Source organism: Nannobrachium achirus (genome assembly GCF_963921795.1).
Source record: "Nannobrachium achirus genome assembly, chromosome: 12".
Lineage (NCBI taxonomy): Eukaryota > Metazoa > Chordata > Actinopteri > Myctophiformes > Myctophidae > Nannobrachium > Nannobrachium achirus.
Window position 1 is genome coordinate 9,768,191 of NC_137832.1, and position 19,995 is coordinate 9,788,185.

Consider the following 19,995-nt stretch of genomic DNA (forward strand, 5'->3'; position numbering starts at 1 on the left):
TTGACGTTTTGAGTGGCCATTTCTGGCCCAAGGAATGTTTTTCGTGCAAAACAAATGATTGCAATGGATTCAGAATAATTAAAAACCCCTAGTTTGACCCCTCATATCCCACTTAAAGCAGATTTTTTTTCAGTAATTTTTTCCTTTATATTGTAGTGTATAGTAAGTGAAGGTAGATAGGTCGTTTTCAAAACTTTGCCCCGGTGGGATTCCTTGGGACTTTTTTTCCCTCACTAAGGACATATTGAGGATACAAAATCAGTTGAGTTTGCTACTATTGCAATTTGTTCCAGGTTTGGCCTAATTTTGGCCTAAAATGACTGGACTATTAGTTCAAAGACATGATTAGCCTCGCCATGAAACAGTGAAAACAAAAGGCTATGGTGTTGTGGTTTACCATAGTAACAAGACAGTGCTGTGAGGGCTAGCTAGTATGTTGTGAATGTTAAATTAATTATTGAATTAATGTGAAGGTTTTCCATCTGTTTTGCCACTTATGGTCCAGCAGGCTGTTTAATGTTTAGAATTTGGGGTCAACCATGAATGAATGTTGTCAGGTGTCATGGTGATGATTGACAATGTTTGATAGTTTTATCAGTCACAATATTTCAGTTACTGAAAAAAGGCATGTTTATGTCGAATAACTTGATACCAGTCCTGTGCCCGGGGTTTTTGCAGTATATGAGTGCACAATATGAGGGATTGAATGTCCCTGAAGAGTCTCAGAAGTAATGTTGGAGAACCCCGACTGGTGCCCGTTGGGCAGAATAGTCAGGAATTGAATATGTCTTAAAACCTCTCAACTTGTTGTTTTAAGTCAGGTTATTGTTGAGATATAAAACCTATATGTATAAAAATCAGCCCTAACAGTCAGTTATTTTGCAGCGATAATGGTATTATTATTAAGTATTAAAAAGGTCTTAAATTTGTACTGTAGAAGTGTGCAGATACCCTGCTGTGTAAAGATGTAAGAACAGGAGTGACTTGCTCCACTTTCTTGGTGTTAGTAATAAGGACTTAACCCTACCTTTAATTGCACAGTCCTGCTATATACATAGAGATGTATGCACAAGATATCCACAACATGAGTGTTTTAATGGTTGAGGTGATAAGGTCTGCGGTTGTGTATTGGTTTACAGATGAAGAAGTTAGACCCTCCAGAAAAACGCGGGCAAAAATCCTTGATTATGCGGGCTAAAATCCTTGATTTTGCGGGCAAAAATCCTTGATTATGCAGTGAATTATGCAGGGTTTTTGTGTGAATTTATGCGATGACAATGCGAAACTATGCGAAATATGCGGGAACTTGTGAAAGTTGCGATTAAATGCGAAATTATGCGAAATATGCGGGAACTTAAAAAACATATTTATAGCCTATGTACAGTATATATACATATTATAATAAAAATTGATAACTATTAATTAAACCACTTTAATATACAGTACACTGGCTATTTGGAAATAGACAATCTACAAGCTCACAACATCACTAAGTAGTCATCAAAGTAGTCAAAACACGAATTTAAGGGTCCTTGAGTGAATTGAGAAATGCAAAACAGACTTTTTGACTGCCTTTCATTATTTTCAAGGCAAAAAAGCAAACCTCTGTCAAATATCTGCAATTTAATTACCTTAATGGGCTACATCAAGGCAAAAATAATTACCCTATGGCCTATGCGATTGCTAAGGATACAGCTCACTGCTAAAGCAAAACTCTGGTTTATTTATGTGGTTTTGCTCTCTCTAAAGGGATTTAAGGGATTAAAATGTTATGCATTCAATTGCTGTTCCTATCCATCCATGGAATACTGCGTGCTACTTTTTTTCGGAGAGGTGCTCGTTTGCTTTGAACGGCAACGACACAACGTTTCAAACGGAGTACAATGGAGACCTCAAAACAAGTAGGAAAAACTTTAATTTGTCGTTTCTTGAAGTTTGAGGTCCGAGGAAGAGTGTGTTATTCCAGCGTCACGTTGGCGAGGGCCAACGCTCATACCGTATAGCCTACATTATGCCTGCATCTCTCTCTCTGTCTGCCTGCAGTTCTCACGGTGCAGCGTGCACGCAATCGCACGGCGCACGCACACACACACACACACACACACACACACACACACACACACACACACACACACAGAGAGGACGAGCCACGTGTTTCTCAGCGCATCATTGTTTTGCTTCTGTTTTGTGTCTGAACGTGATTGAACGGTGAAGCATGACTATACTTTTATGCGAAAAAGTGCGGGGATTGTGAAATCAAGCGATGCCCGCATATTTCGCATATTTTCCACGGAAATATGCGAAATATGCGGTGAATATGCGGGGATTGTGAAATCATGCGAGCCCCCGCATAATCAGCGGCATTTATTGATTATTGCGGGAAATTCTGCGATCGCATAATCGCGTTTTTCTGGAGGGTGTAAGAAGTGGGTGGTGCTGATTGGTTTATAGATGAAGAAGTGGGCTGTGTTGATTGGTTTACAGATCAGTCAGCTGAACATGAAAGACATTTCTGAATGTGGGTGGGCGGCAGCAGCACTGTGATTGGCACCCTGTACCCATTCAGGCCGGGAACACTATTTAGTGTATTACAGTACATGTACAGTATGTAGCAACATATTTGTTTTTTGTAGGCTAATTTTGTGAATAATATAGTTTTTCAGAAAACTTAGGTCAGGCCTAAATGGGTTAAGACAATACCAGGTCTTAAAGCAGTTGTGTTTGGCACAACAACATTTATATTTTAAAGAGTTGCATATGAATGCCCACAGAGGCTGTTTACAGTTTACAGTTTAGGCATTTAGCAGACGCTTTTAATCCAAAGCGACTTACAATAAGCAGATACAAAACATCACAAGATAATATGTCAGTACATCAACAGCAATATAACAAGTGCAAATGGATATCTATCTAGAAAAAAACACAATAAAATCAAAGTTCTAAAAAAACCTAAAAACAAATGCTAACTATCTTCATGTATGGTCATTGATTTTCTGTAGTGCTAAGGGTTTAGGTGGAGTCTGAAGAGGTGGGTCTTCAGTCCACGGCGAAAGCTAGCGAGTGAGTCCGTTGTTCTAAGTGCGACAGGGAGTTTATTCCACAACTTGGGGGCCAGGAGGGCAAACTGTCTCGGACGAGTGGATTTTTGCCCTGGAGTTTTTAGCGAGGGTTCTGTCAGCCTCCCTGTGTTGGCTGATCTAAGTGAACGGGTGGGGGTGTAGGGGTTGATCAGGTTTTGGAGGTATGGAGGAGCCATACCTTTGGCTGCTTTGAAGGTCAACATCAGTGTTTTGTATTCAGTGCTTCAGGCTGACATTCACACAACTTCAAGATCTCTGGAGTCCAGGGTCTGGACGAACAACATCTCACTTTTTCATTTCTATTCCTCACAAAAACACAAGTAAAATGCCTGTAATATATATATTTTTTGGGTGATCATTAGAATGTCTAGAACATGTACATGTGTTATTATTGTGAAAGATATTCCCCAAATGTAAATTATAGCATGATTTATGGCTATAAAACGTTATAAAAACTTTTTTTCCTTTCCAAGGTACTCCTACAACACTATCTGAAAGGTTGAAAAAGAAATTTGCAAGTAGAAATTAATTCGGGTCTTGCAGGGTTAATTTGGGGGTCTTCGACATGAATACAGTAAGTTTGAGAACCTCTGGATTAAACGGTGATTAATAGTTGCTCCACCCTTATCATTTGCTGCGCCCCCCAGGTTTTCCCATCTCGGGCTTCCAGGTGGACGCAGTGGACCAGGTGGTGCTGAACCTGCAGGATGAAGTGCAGCAGACCTGGCGCCCCGGGGACCAGATTGTGGTTGCCAGTACAGACTATTCCATGCACCAGGCTGAGGAGTTCACGCTGCTGCCCTGCCCGGAATGCACCAGCAGGCAGGTCCGGATACAAGGTGAGAGGGTCCGGATGGTCTCTTTTTATGCACTGTATTATGGATGTTTTCTAGACTTTAAATGGATATATGTAGAAACGCAACAACGCTCAGTAGGATGGGACCCCCCAAAATGATAACAAATGAATTAAAAAGGTCATTGAAAATGTGTCTCCTCACACATTAGAAGGACAATATCAGTAGTCTGGCTGCCAACTTAGCATCATAGGTATGATATTTGGTATATTTTTTTTTCATTGGCCTAAAATGTTGTCTATATATATACGTTCATGAAACCACCTGCTGACAGCCTGTCAGCATTGAGCAATTTCTTTTATGGGGGTAAAAGTGTGGGGCCCATTCATTTACTATAGACTATACTATAAAAGGAAAGAAATACCCCCAAAAATCTGCTTTAAGTAGCATGTGAGGGCCTGAGGGGTCAAACTAGGGGTTTATAATTATTCTGAATATGGTTTAGTGATGAGTCATCACTTTTCACAATTTCGTGAACATTTTAGGCCAATAAAAAAAATCAAACCTCGGTTCGAAGTGGAGCGGTGAATCTGTGTGTGTGTGTGTGTGTGTGTGTGTGTGTGTGTGTGTGTGTGTGTGTGTGTGTGTGTGTGTGTGTGTGTGTGTGTGTGTGTGTGTGTGTGTTTGTGCCTGCACAACAGCGCCCCTCCTTTAACTTGTGTGGCCACTCAAGGTATTGCCAGGCTACAGACATACCCAGCCAGCCAGCCACATAGCCAGCCAGCCACAGACATACCTGTCTATTGGGAGCGCTTTCACCGCTCCAAAAAACTATTTACCAAATATCATACCTATGATACCAACTTAGCATAAATAAAAGTTGGCAGCCGGACTACAGTCACCAGAACCAAGGCTCCGTGTTTTCAATTAATCTAACATGGTTAAAATCGTATCATGCAGCTATGAGATTCATAACAAATTCGCCTTTCAGGACACTCCATTGCATGTTGTTCGCTGCAGTTGACTGGTCTTCTTTGTCATATCGCTCGCAGGTTACAACATTGGCATAATCTTGTATATAAAGCGATACTTGGTGAGCTCCCCTCTTACATTTCCTCCAAATTTAATTTGGTTAGGAATGGGCTCAGATCTCAGATCAAATGCCTGGCTACGCTGTATAGTACCTGCATTCACATCTGAGGGTGGCAAAAAATGCCTCTCTTTCTTTGGTCCCTGGTCATGGAATCACCTTCAGACCAGACTCAAATTGGCTGTGCTAATTCCTCTGAGAAGCTTTAAGAGAATCACTCTAGATATATACAAACACCTGCACTTGTTCAGACGTTTAAATCATTGAGTGCCTATCCCGAACTAGTTCGGCTTTATTATCGCATCCCAGAGTGCCAATCCCAAACTAGTTCGGCTTTTTAATAAAAAAAAATTAAATAAAAAAAAAAATTGAAAAAAAAAATGTTTTTTCATTTTTTTTTTTTGTCCTCTGTTTACAGAGGACGATATTTGCCGATATTTGCTGATATTTACCATCCACTCCAATGCAATCCAGGATCTTTAGAGCTCATTTTCTCTGTTTTTTCTCCCATGCATGAGGTGTGCAAGGTTTAATCATGGCTAAGTTGACGAAAATCTAAATCTAAAATGCTTGGTAGCCAATAGCTAACTTCAAGCTAACTTCATCCTCTTCCTGTACATGCACAAAGGAAAGTGTTCTGGCAAGTCATGGCTCCAGGGCTTGGGCATGCATTACCAGCATATCTCTATTATTCTCTGGTTACTGGGCGCCCTCTAGTGGTGATAGGCTGGCATTAAATGAGTTAATAGTTGCTCTGTAGATTTCTTCCTTTCTGGTACAGGTTGCACACTGTGTGTGTAGTGCTACCTGATGCATGTATGACTAACATTTAATATTGTGTAAATTGTATCACTTTGGAGTTATCCTTAGGTATTTGTGGTGTATCATGGATGTTCTATTTTTGGTGTTGATGTCTTGCATGTATGTGTAGCAAAGACTGTGTAATTTTATTTCTGCCTCTTGGCCAGTTCCCACTTGTAAAAGAGACTGTGTCTCAATGAGTTTTTACTGGTTAAATAAGGGATGGTGTGGCCGGTAGAGCGGCCAAGATGGGAACCGAAAGGTTCACAGTTCGATCCCGGGCTCCCCCAGAGTTGGTGTCGAAGTGTCCTTGAGCAAGACACTGAACCCCTAGTTGCTCCCGATGAGCTGGTTGGTTCCTTGCATGGTTTCCTCCGCCATCGGTGTATGAATGTGTGTGTGAATGGGTGAATGTAATGCACAAATGCACCATTTACCATCTACAATGGGTTGGTAAACATGTTAAAATGAACATCAGAGAGAGAGAGACTTCTCTTTACTACTGCAGTAGATCCTAATTGTTGACATTGAGCTGTGGAAGGAAATACAAGAAAATATTGCGTTTGATCCTCACATCTGCCTGTGTTACATTTAAATGGGAGTAATGTGTGTGGCTTCTACCCAGACCTCACCTTATCACAGTGGTTCTCACAGTGGTGAAAATAGCAGATCTACATGCTCACAACGCCTTGCAACGCGAGGCGTTGTGAGCATGTAGATCACGGGACAGATGTAGATCACGGGACAGATGTACAACGGGACATTTCCCAGTGTTCATATGAGAAAGTGGCTTACAGTATGCGTGTGTGCACAATTCATAAGATCTGTACCTCTGTCTTTTAGCAGCGGTTCTTGAAAAACAACTGAAACTTGGTCCTTGAAATTGATTATTCTACTATGTCAGTGTACCATTATTTTTGTTTTTTGTTTTGTTTTTGGGGGTGGTGGGGGACGTGGGGGTGGTTCCGCTTTCATCTCACAAGGAGTATGCGGTGGTCTGCGCACACTGGCTGGTTGAGCTGCTACCAGGCAGGCACACCGCACAGTTTAACCCATTTAGCCCTAGAATTATTGACTGCTTTAACCAGTGAAAAATAGCAGATATACAAGCTCACAGCGCGGCACCGAGTGCCGCGCTGCGAGCTTGTAGATCTGCTATTTTTGAAAAAAAGTCGTGAAAATGTGTGAAAATCTTTGAATATATGTATTTTCAAAGCGAACGTTTGTAACTCAAATTTTGCTTCTGGGTGGTCCCTGGAACTAAATATTTTGAAATGGGGGTCCGTGGCCAAATACTTATCATTTTGGGGGTCCTTCACATGAAAAGGTTTGAGCACCACTGACATAGTAGTCTCTCAAGAACAGACTAACTGAGCTCCAGTCAAGTGAAAAGGACCTTTTCTTTGACGATGGCTGGCCAGATTGCTGACACAGTAACATAGGTTTTCTCAAAAAACCTTAGAAGGATTCAAAAGACACTTATAGAATCGGGGTCAAAATTCAAATTTTCACGATTTTTCGAAAATAGCAGATCTACAAGCTCGCAGCGCGGCACTCGGTGCCGCGCTGTGAGCTTGTATATCTGCTATTTTTCAGTGGTTAAAGCAGTCAATCCTAGGCCTAAATGGGTTAACCCAGGTCACCTCAGTGAATACACAGCGTATTATAGGGTTGGGTTCTGTTGTGAAAGTCCCCCTGTTTATATAGGAAAGACCCCGCAGTGGAGGTCTGTGGGGAAAGCTACAAACAAAGGACTTCTGAGGACACACACAAGCGCGCGCGCACCGCGCACCCCAGCACACACGCATATACACACACGGACAGGTTTGTATTACTCTACATGTGAGGACAAGGACATCAACGTTTTAAGACGTTGATTTCACAATTTGCTATTTAAATGTATAAACCATAAGCCTAAAGGCCAAAAAAACAACACTCGCAACACTGCACTTGTAGATCAGCTATCTTTGGTGCATGAGAATAGCACGTAACTAAGTATGAATCATGTTTAACTCTGGGGAAATCTCGCTTTTGCGAACGCCCATCATTCGACCGGAGGGTTAGCGACTCACTCCACGGAGGTTAAGGTGAGGGTTAGAGTCGGGTGTCGAAAAGATGAGATGTAATAACAGCGACACGCTCCTGTTTAACTCTAATTCCAACCCTTAAACTTAAACTTTAAAATGTCTAATCCTAACTCCAACTTGAACCTTTTTTTCTAAGTGTAAACGTATCTCTCTAAAACTACAAAAAAGAAAGGGTAAACACAACCATTTCTCTTGTGAGGACCCGGGACAATGGTCCTCACAACGTCTATTTCTCAAATCCTAGTTCCTATATAGTAATACAAACAAACACACACGCCCGCGCGTGCTCTTAAGAAATGCGGCCGCTCGGCCGTGGCGTCATCTGAGTCCGCATGAACTTGTAAATCATTCACCATGCATCCCATCCCCACCCCCCGACACATTATTCTCTCAGATTTATAGACCCCGCACCGCCCAGCATCACTCCGTGCATGGACAAGAGCTTATGAATCATTTCATACGGAACGCAGCACAATACAATGCTGTCCGTGAGACGCCAAACTTAAATGGAAATGTCTGTTTTTTGGTGCTCTCCACGCCCCGTCGCGGAGTTCCCCTACTGTCAGTCCATTGGCCAACGCAGTGGACAGTAAGCATGCCATGAGTAGGACGTTGTCACGATCGCGAGGTTTCAGTTGATGATTAATAGTCGGGCAAATCGTTAACGATTAATATTGTATTTATTTTCCCACTTGGCATTGAACATTGGAACGTAATCAATCTAAATGACATTTCTGCTTGCCTTTCAGGCTTCATAAACAAACAATTGCACATAACGGGGCAGACATGAGAAATAACTTAAAATGCATCAACGGATTGTGCAGTCCAAGTAGGGAATGAGACTTTGCCCCAGGTGAAGGAGTTAAAGTTTCTCTGTAGTCTTGTTCACGAGTGAGGGGAGGACGGAGCAGTAGATCAGATGGAGATTCGGAGCAGCTGGAACGGCGTTGCAGTCGCTGTTGTGACGAAAAGAGAGCTGAGCCAGAAGGCAAAGCTCTCGGTCTACTGAGCAATCTTCGCTCCTACGCCCAACCTTTTATTGAGTTTATTAAGATCCCCAATAGATGTTGCATAAGTAAGTAAGCCTTGACGAGCCATGAGGCCCATAGGACAGTAGCATAGCATATATATATATATATATATATATATATATATATATATATATATATCCTGTTTCTGTAGCGCAGGTGTCTTCAGCAAGGGGTCCGGGACCCTCAGAGTTACAACAGGGGCTCCAAATCTTTGTGTATAGAAGCTTTTTTGTCTCCTTTTTGATATTAACCACTTGAACCCTGGTGTCCATATTCTCAGAACTTTAGCCTAAAATAGCAGATCTACAAGCTCACAACGCATCGCGCTGCGAGGCATTGTGAGCTTGTAGATCGGCTATTTTTGGCAAAGTGGTTTGGTGTAGAGGGGAAAAAGAGCAGACTAAGTACAGAATGAGAAGTCAGGTTTATTAAGCATTTACGGTTCAAGTGGTTAAATATCTGAAAACACACATTGACATGTATCCAAAATGCAATGATGATTGTGCTGTCAAAAGATAAAACTATATGGAATCTACAGTATAACAGGTTGTGGGGGCCCCTGCTTCATATCTCTCTCAACTAACGGGTCCTTGGCCTGAAAACGTTGAAGACCCCTGCTGTAGCGTGAGGCGGCTGGATGTACAAGTAAACCTCCTGGACATGACGATGGTACAATATGTTCGCAGGGACTTGCCCCAAATCCAACCCTTTGATGCTGAGTGCCAAGCAGGGAGGCAGTGGGCACGAGATTGAACCCCTGACCTCCCAAATCTCAGGGCGGACACTCTATAACCGCTAGGCCACTGGAGGCAGCTGATGATGAATAACAAACAGCTAATCTTCTTGGGGGTCCACTCGTAATATCAAAGAATATCTTATCAAATGATCCACGGATTAAACTGCGTTATCCAGAGGATAAAACTGCAATGTGCGCACGCATGCAACAAAACTGAAACCGCTCAGCTGCACGTTATGACTCCACAAGTATTACAGCAAGCTTCCAGCATGGGGGTCAGTAGTAGGAGCATCCTGTGGTGTTGCTACTCAGGAAAAAAAAGCTGTGTTTTGTTTGCTGTGCTGTGGTTGATGCTGTGGGATTAGCCTGTGTGTGTGTGTGTGTGTGTGTGTGCGTGTGCGGGTGCGTGTGCGTGTGCGTGTGTGTGTGTGTGTGTGTGTGTGTGTGTGTGTGTCAGCAGAAGCTAACCAGCTCATCGTTTCTGTCGGGTAGAAACCTCATATTTCCAAAACGGTCCCTTTTTTTCAGGAATCAAATTCCAAAATATCAAACGTAGCAGATCTACAAGCTCGAAACCTGTCGCTTTGTGCTGCGTTTCGAGCTTGCGGATCAGCTGCTTTTGAAGCTTTCGTGTGACGCTGTAGATAAGTAGGCTGTTGATTTCCGAGAAGGAAAAGAAAAACACGTTTGAATATGGAGAGCCACATGCGGCCCCCACCTTCACTTAATGCGGCCTGCTGGCTAATATTGGAATACTGATAGTATTGATTTCAGCTGTTACAATTTCAACCATGCAAACATAACTCACTTTAATTACTTTCAGTCTACTGTATATTGGTAGCTTAAAGGGCCAGTTCACCTCTGGGACAACCAGATCTTATTTTATTGTTGTTTGGGACACGATCAACACAATCCTGAGTTATTTTTTGTGTTCAATCTGTGTTTTGAGATATTTTAGTATTGCAGCATGAATGATGATGCATTTTGCATCATATGATGCAGCATGATGACTCGTATGATGCAAAATGCATCATCATTCATGCTGAAATACTAAAATATCTCAAAACACAGATTGAACACAAAAAATAACTCAGGATTGTTGTGAGCTTGTATATCTGCTATTTTTCAATAGTTAAAGCATAACATAATGCTACGCAATAATGTGTACCCGTTCTGAATGGATTTAACGCAGATGTGACGCCTCCTCCTCCCCGCCTCCGTTTCATCTTTACAGTGTCCTTAATATGAATCAAGATAATCAAAGCATATATATACTGTAGAATGGAAATTCAATATGACAATATTAAATATATTTAAAAATATATTTCCGTGAACGGAAATGACGATCAGCAGACAGCTGCCTTTCTCTGTCTTCGGGAGGTGTAATTCCAGACTCGATATAAAATTCAGAGATTGTTTAAAAAATGGCTACTTGTGACGTCTCTCTGTATTTCTCTCTCAATTTCTCTCTCTCTCTCTCTCTCTCTCTCTCTCTCTCTCTCTCTCTCTCTCTCTCTCTCTCTCTCTCTCTTTCTTTCACTAAATACGCACATATTTAATACTTGCGACCGCAAAAAGTTTCCCACGAACATCATAATAACGGACACTGAATTTCACAACTGCTGTCGACCACTCATATTTGCCACTGATCATGCATAGCTGTTATTAATTAGAATGCCACATTCTTCATGCAAAATCAATTACAACAGTGCAACGCACACGCACACACACACACACACACACACACACACACACACACACACACACACACGCACACAAAAAACACACAAAGCACACAACACACACAATCTTTCTCCATTCCCACCAACGCTTTCAACTCATGTCTCCTGTTTTCAACACAATGCCAATTCCTTTTCCTGGAAAGTCTGGTGTGTGTGTGTGTGCGTGTGTGCGTGTGCGTGCGTGCGTGCGTGCGTGCGTGCGTGCGTGCGTGCGTGCGTGCGTGCGTGCGTGCGTGCGTGCGTGCGTGCGTGCGTGCGTGCGTGCGTGCGTGCGTGCGTGCGTGCGTGCGTGTGTGTGTGTGTGTGTGCTCATGTGCGTGTGTGCGTGCCTAGAGGGGAGGGTTTACCAGCTGGCAAAATATCATTCAATATCAATGTCAGCTGCACCGTATAAGTGCAGAGTGGGCTGGTATTCTAGAAGACTGTGTGTGTGTGTGTGTGTGTGTGTGTGTGTGTGTGTGTGTGTGTGTGTGTGTGTGTGTGTGTGTGTGTGTGTGTGTGTGTGTGTGTGTGTGTGTGTGTGTGTGTGTGTGTGTGTGTGTGTGTGTGTGTGTGTGTGTGTGTGTGTGTGTGTGTGTGTGCATGGATTTGCTAACTTCCTGTGGTTGGACAGCTAGGAGGTCAATGTCAATTTAATCCAACAGAAATGCATCATTCATTGTTGAAGACCTCCTGCATGTTTATATCAGCGGTTGTGTTGTGATTTGATTACGTGCCACAAGGAGCACAAGTTTTGGTTGTGTGGCTTGTTGTGTTCCACTTCTGGGATTTTGTCAAATAAACCGAAGTTTCCAATTGTGTTATTTTTATTTATTTATTTATTTTTACATTCGATGTCGACTCAGTTTTGTTTTTCACCGTTTTCCCGATCTCTTTGGTTGAAGAAGGGCTACAGCTATCGATTCGTCTAAAATATGCAACAAAATATCGTCACAAGTTTCAAATTTGTGTTATTTTTTTTTGGTAAATTAAAGCCCCACTTCATCATACAAGAGCGTCGCACAAGAGTAGTGAAAATAACTGATCTATAAGCGCTTGTAGATCGGCTATTTTCACTATTTTAACCCTCTAAGGCCCACGGTTGTAATATTACAACGTTTGTATTTTATCCAAAAAAAGGTTTAAATCATTTTATTTTAGCTCCCCCTACCACCTAAACACCACCATTGGATTCTATTGTTTAGTATTACAATGTCATTGGCCACAATATTTGCATATAAATACCCCCCACAGGGGCTGACATTCACACCCGCCACACCCGCTGAAATTCCAGAGTTTTGACGAACAACATCTCACTTTTTCATGGAAGCTATATATACCTCACAAAAACATAAGTAAAATGCCTGTACTATTTTTTTTGGTGATCATTAGAATGTCTAGAACATGTACATATGTTATTATTGTGAAAAATATCCCCCATATGTAAATTAGAGCATGATTTATGATTTTTGATTTATGGCTATAAAATCTTACAAAAACATTTTTTTGAAAAAAACATTAAATTTTCCTCTTAACACATGGGCGGCCAAGGTTTATAACATTTATAGCTGTTGCTGGTGCCACCATTGACTTACGTTATGTTTTGATGAGCCCCGCAAGCTTCGTGCGTGTGCACGTGCGTGTCCAGAGAAGATTGAGGAGGTACTCCATTTGTTTACAAACGCTCGCGAAACTCGCGGTAAAAAAATCGCGGTAAATTCGCGGTAAAGTGTCGCCGTGAAAACAATCAGCTCTCTGCCTCCATGGGGCTGTTTTTACCTCATTCTCAGATAAAGCCGTTCTTATGTTTCAAAGTAGAATCTAAAGCCATGTAAAATCCTTCCGTGTGGGGAGAGACAGGGGGCTTCCTGCCCTGGCTGGGTGACGTAATGGATTCAGGGCATGCAAAGGGAAGCTGCGGTCTCGAAAAGTTAACTATTTGTTGACTCGTCCCTCGACGATATAACTTCCTGTGGCAGGGTGACATCTAGTGGCCATAACTCGTCCCTGAACGCGTTTGGCTCCCCAAGTGTTAATAGGACTCCTACAACACCATCTGATTTTTTTCAATTTTTTATTTCAAGTATTTCTTAATGCGGGCCTTAGAGGGTTAAATCGTTTTCAAAACAAACGCAAAACAAATGGTTTTGTGTACTGTGTGTGCAGCGATCGAGACACAGCAGTCAGACGTCCAGTGCTCACGTCTCGGTTCGGTTCCTAAAAAATCAGATGTGACCGTCGCTAATTCGAATGACACCCGCAAATGGAAACAGGCTAAATTTGCTTTGTCTTAACACTTAAGTTGCAGTGATTTTTTTCTCTTCAATGTCCCGCGATGCCATGGTCTCCATAGACTTCCATGTAATTTATAGTGCACGGATCGTGCACGCCCATGCCTAGACGATGCACCACGTGTATGCACACTGTTCACAGCTTTCAAACAAAAAAATCTGCTTGGAAATCCGTTCAGGCATTCATGATTTATCAGCCATTATGTTTTCTTCAGATGTAAACAAACATGGCTGCCATGTTTGAAAGAATGGGTTGGTATGGGGGTTAAACATGCAATTTCGCTATCGCGATCATGCCTAATACATTTCTGGAGAGGTCCAAAAATCATTTTTGGAAAAAAAAGAAAAAAAAAATCTTCAAAAACAGCCCAAACTCGGGAAACTCTGGGTTGGCACAGGGGTGGTACCTTTTCAAACTCGGGAAACTCGGGGTTGGCACCAGATGTGTTAATGCGAATTTATGATAATTCGCTTTTCCAATAAGCTTATGGAAACATGGCTTGTGTGTGTGTGTGCCATGCAGGGAGGCCCCAGTACAACCACGTAGGAGAGGTCCTGGATGGTGTGGACATGCGTGCCGAGGTGGCTCTGCTCTCCAGGAACATCTTGATCTATGGAGAGATGGAGAGCTCCTGCTACGGAGACAACCTGTGTCACTTCTACAACCACGACACCTACGGAGGCCACATCAAGGTGTGTACAATCACCTCCACCTTCTAACTCACCAATGGAGGCCACATCGAGCTGCGCATATCTGTATTCCGTATTGTTGTTGTCGGGTGGAAACTCTGTAGGCCTATGTCCAAAACCGTTTGTTTTGTATTTATAATTTAAAGAAATGATTTGAACTAGTGAAAATAGCCGATCTACAAGCACACAACGCCTCGCGTTGCGAGGCGTTGTGTGCTTGTAGATCTGCTATTTTCTCTGGTCTTGTGCGAAAAGTCTAGTATGGTGAAGCAGGGCTTTACCTTGCGAAACAGGACTGACACAATTTGGAGATACAAGGTTTCTGCTGGACAGTGCCGATATTTTTTTTTTGCTGTGTTTTTTCCCTAAATGAACGCCCTACTTTATCATACTACAGCCACAGCGTCACACAAAAGCATAAAAAATATCCGATCTACAACCTTGAAAAGTGGCGTGAAGAGACATGTTTTCATTGAGCTCCTGTGGCTTATACTATGTGTTTCCAATGGAGAACTCCATTTGACTGATTAATTGATTTAATTATTATAGCCATTATAAGAAATAATGTGTTGGTAATTAGTAGCCGCACGGAACGGTAGGTACTGTAGGACCGGCATCGCTGGTAACTGCCGCGGCAGCCACCACCGCACGGACCGGCCGTCGGTCCTACTGCCGGCGATGCAGTGCGACTGCCGGTCGAACTGCCGGTCGTGCGGCAGTGTCTTGCCGCGGCAGTTCCGCAGCAGGTGCCCAGTGCCAGAGAATATATTCGCTCTTTCTGCTATTCTGTCTTTGTTTCTGTCTAATAAAATATATTAGCTCTAATTACCAACACAGTATTTCTTATTATGGCTTTATTCTGTCTTATTCTGTCTTAAAGTGTACTGTAAAATAGGATGGGACCGCCACCACTTGTAGATTACTGACTGATGCATTTTAAAAGGAAGGAGAAGTGTTAGGCAAAGCACTCTTCTGTTTATCGCTTTTCCTTTTCGACCTGATCCTCTCACTCCCACTCTTCTGTTCTCTTCTCGCCCTTCATTCGTCTCTCCCTCCCCTCGTATTCCTGACAGCATAATCGTCCTTGTCGGTTGGAAAGCCTCCTATGTCCAAAACCGTTGCTTTTTCACGATTCACACTCAAAAGCAGCAAAAGTGGCAGATGGACAAGCAAAGGCATGAGACCGAGATGCGTTTGGAGCAAGTTGTACATCTGCTACTTTTGATGCTTAATTGTGTGACACTGTAGGGCAGGGGTCTTCAACGTTTTCAGGCCAAGGACCCCTTAGTTGAGAGAGAGATGAAGCAGGGTCCCCCACAACCTGTTCATAGATTCCATATAGTTTCATCGTTTGACAGAACAATCATCAGTGTATTTTGGATTCTTGTCACTTTTCTGATATTTAACATCTTGAACCATCAATACTTATAAAACTTGACCTTTCACTCTGTACTTAGTCTGCTCTTTTTCCCAGCTACACCAAAGCTCTTTGCCAAAAATAGCCGATCTACAAGCTCACAACGCCTCGCTCACAAGCTTGAGCGAGCTTGTTGATCTGCTATTTTTGGCTAAAGTTCTCAGAATATGGACACTAGGGTTCAAATGGTTAATATAAAAAAAGAGGGAAAAAAAAAAAAACGTTTCTATCACACAAAGATTTGGAGGACCCCCTGTAGTGACTCTGAGGACCCCATAGGGGTCCCGGACCCCCTGTTGAAGACCCCTGCTGTAGGGTGATGAAGTATGGACGTTAATGTACGAAAAACTAAACAAAAGTAACGTGAAGATAAGAGGTTTCTGCCCAACAGCGACGATATATTCTTCCCAAGATACTCCATCCAATAAATACACACTGTAGCACCATACACACACAGGGTGAGGTCAAACACATTATTGCATGTCCCTTGACCTTAATGCAACTCGCACACAAGCACGCACGTGCGCGCACACATACACACACATACACACACACACACACACACACACACACACACACACACACACACACACACACACACACACACACACACACACACACACACACACACACACACACACACAGACTCACAATAACATTCCTCAGGATGTATGTAACCTTCCCCCTTATGCTCAATGAAAAGACTCATCAGTCCACTGTCCAAGTAAGTGTGTGTGTGTGTGTGTGTGTGTGTGTGTGTGTGTGTGTGTGTGTGTGTGTGTGTGTGCGTGTGCGTGTGTGCGCATGTGTGAGCGTTTGATAGAGAAAACTGTGTAGGAGAGAACCGTTTGTGTATGCGCACATTTTTTATAATGTGAGCTAACTGTGTAGGAGTGTATGGGAGCATTTGAGAAATGTGTGTATGTAAGAGATTTATGAGTGAGACTTTGGTCTGTGTGTGTGTGTGTGTGTGTGTGTGTGTGTGTGTGTGTGTGTGTGTGTGTGTGTGTGTGTGTGTGTGTGTGTGTGTGTGTGTGTGTGTGTGTGTGTGTGTGTGTGTGTGTGTGTGCGTGCGTGTCTGTTTTTATGTGATTGTTAGAATCAGACTCTCTCTCTCTGTATGTGTGTGTGTGTGTGTGTCTGCGTGCGTGCGTGCGTGCGTGCGTGCGTGCGTGTGCGTGCGGGCTTGCACATGCGTGTGAGACTTGGTTAGCTGAAGGATTGGCCAATGTCTCTCCCTAACAGGAACCAGGCTCAGTAGATTAAGACGTACCCACACAAGACCTCCTACTGCAACGGGTCTCAAAGTGGGGTCCGGGGTAGGGATGGGACGATACGCGATAATATCGTTTATCGTGATAAAAAACACTCACGATAATCGTATCGTGGAGATTTAATTTATCGTGATATCGTCCTCCGTCATGCACTGGGATCAATTTACCTTTTATTTACCTTTTATAAGCTCACAACGCGTCACGTTGTGACGCGTTGTGAGCTTGTAGATCTGCTATTTTTTGGCAAATGTTCCGCCCCAGTGTAATGGATTTTGATTATCTCGATAATATCGTAAATCGCGATTTCTTTTGTCACAATAATCGTGATGTGAAATTTTCGTATCGTCCCATCCCAAGGGACGATACGAAAGTTTCATGTCACGATTTATTGTGACCAAATAAATTGCGATTTAGGATATTATCGCGATAATCAAAATATCCCCAAGGTCCATTATCCTGGGGCGGAACATTTGCCAAAAATAGCAGATCTACAAGCTCACAACGTGTCACGTTGCAATGTGTTTTGAGCTTGTAGAACGGCTATTTTTTGACGAAGAGATTTGGTGAAAAAAAGACGTATCAAGTACGTTATTTCCAGCTGCAGACTCATTCTGACATCACTCCTGTGCAAAGAGACGTTTCTTCCACAATTCACTAGAGGTCAAGTGTGCAGAGCTGGTGTCTGACATCAGGGTTTTGCGGAAACGGCACAAAAGGCTCTGACATCGCGTACGTCAACACAGACTTCGGCACGCGTGTTCCCCGCCACAGCAGGGACTGCCCATAAGTTCTACATCTCATTATTCCTACATCTCATTAGTCCTAATTTGGTTAGGGTTAGGTTTTAGGGTTAGGTTTAGGCATAGTTTTACTGAGTTTAGGTTTAGGTATAGTATTTTTACCAGGTTAACATTCACCAGATTCGGACTAATGGGATGTAGGAACAATGAGATGTCGGACCAATGGCACCGCCACAGCAGGGAGTGCAGTGCCCGGCCTTGATACGGGCATACAAGGGACACAGACAGACAGATACAGAGATCTCCATATATGGGCATAAAATGGACGCAGACAGACAGATACAGAGATCTCCATACAGTATATGGGCATAAAATGGACGCAGACAGACAGATCCGGGTCCTATGACGAAGACATGGCACCCTTTTCACATTGTCCTATTATAGCACCACCAGGAGGCCACAATAACCTACCTGACCTGGTGAAGACCTGTGCTCGGAAGAGCACTGCTTCTAGTTAACCCTTTCCAAGCCACGGGGAGCCACTTATTATTAAAGCCGTTTTATACCGGACATCTGAGCAAGGAGTCTCAGCCGCGCCGTAATTTACCGTACTGGGTCATTAAAAACGAAATAAACGATTTTTATCCGAAAATCGGACGTCAGGTCCTTTCCCTGTAATAGCTTCCCAGCTCCCGTCCATTTTCTGTTTAGACGTTAGTGCTAGTATAGCTGGAGTGCTGGGGGCTAAGCTAGCGAAAATGTTCCTATCTACTCTAGAGTCATACTTGGATTATTTGAGCCGACATTTACGTGAACGGATCGCGCACGCGAAACGCACGGGGAGAAGATGCGTCGGCCGAAACCGCCACTCTAAGCCAATGCAGACTGGGGACTGTGGTGAGAATACAACAGGGATCGCGTGATGGTTATGGGGGATGAAGACTACGTGATATAGCGCTGAAGGTCTTGTAAAATGAATGCGGTTCAGATCATAATATAATAATAGAAATTTCACGGCTAATCTACCAACAAGCCATTCTATTTCGGCCGGTGAAGTGTTAACACATATGGTGCCAACCCCGAGTTTCCTGAGTTTGTATTGGTACCAACGCTGTGCCAATCCCGAGTTTCCCGAGTCTTTTTTTTTTTCAAAATTTTATTTTGGACCTCCAGAAATGTGTTAGGCATGATCGCGATCGCGAAATTGCATGTTTAACCCCCATACCAACCCATTCTTTCAAACATGGCAGCCATGTTTGTTTACATCTGAAGAAAAAATAATGGCTGATAAATCATGAATGCCTGAACGGATTTCCAAGTGGATTTTTTTGTTTGAAAGCTGTGAACAGTGGGCACACACGTGGTGCATCATCTAGGCATGGGCGTGCACGATCCGTGCACTATAAATTACATGGAAGTCTATGGAGACCATGGCATCATAAAAAATCATGGCACCAAAAAAGTTTTAATAATGTGTTTTTTTTTTGCTGCAGACCCCCATCTGAAAGGATGTGCGTTTAGGTGGATTTGTTTAGGAAGGTGTCTGACAAGAACCAGTGGTCTGAACTTGGAGATAAATGTAACTTTCCCAGGAGTTGTTCCAACGCTGCATTTGCTTTAAAGGGATATTTCACTTTCAAAAAAGCTTTTGGTAATTGTATCGTCTGATCAGGCTTTTATGAACACCCTGGACAGTTTTTAAGTTGCTTCATTCAATATTTAGATATTTTATGTAAATGTTACCAATGTAGCCACTTTTCCTCAGCGTTTTGCCATAGCAATGTGTTTTCCTCAGCTTTTGCCATAGCAATATGTGTGTGTGTGTGTAGCCATATTACATCACATTACATCACCAGTTACATCCTAGACCTATCTGTAGCCACTTTTCCTCAGCGTTTTGCCATAGCAATGTGCTTTCCTCAGCGTTTTGCCATAGCAATATGTGTGTGTGTGTAGCCTGTATTACATCACCAATTACCAATTGAAGACGTTATGCAAGCACGACCACCGCTCACTTCACATTGGGTGTGATTTTTTACAAGCTCACAGCTTGAAGATCTTCTATTTGCCAGTAGTAGCCGAACTATACAATAACATTAAAGTGGTTAAGCTATTCCTCATTTTGCTGGGTTGGGGATTACCCTGGAAACCCCCTCAAGGACCCCTGGGGGTCCCCCGGAACCAACTTTGAGAACCACTGATCTAGAGAGGACCGTTAGTGGGTTTTTTGGGGGGTCTGCAGC

The 19,995-nt window shown here is 42.9% G+C and overlaps 1 protein-coding gene across 3 annotated transcripts in view; it reads left to right on the forward strand.

Annotated features, from left to right (window-relative positions):
- LOC308296336 (cell surface hyaluronidase-like) overlaps positions 1-19,995 on the forward strand; it is a 156,203-nt gene that overhangs the window by 66,352 nt on the left and 69,856 nt on the right. For all 3 annotated transcript variants that reach the window (XM_080739584.1, XM_080739583.1, XM_080739585.1), the window contains 2 exons: positions 3,728-3,919; positions 14,155-14,324. In XM_080739584.1, the coding sequence (XP_080595710.1) occupies positions 3,728-3,919; positions 14,155-14,324 (362 nt within the window). The remainder of the gene's footprint in view (positions 1-3,727; positions 3,920-14,154; positions 14,325-19,995) is intronic.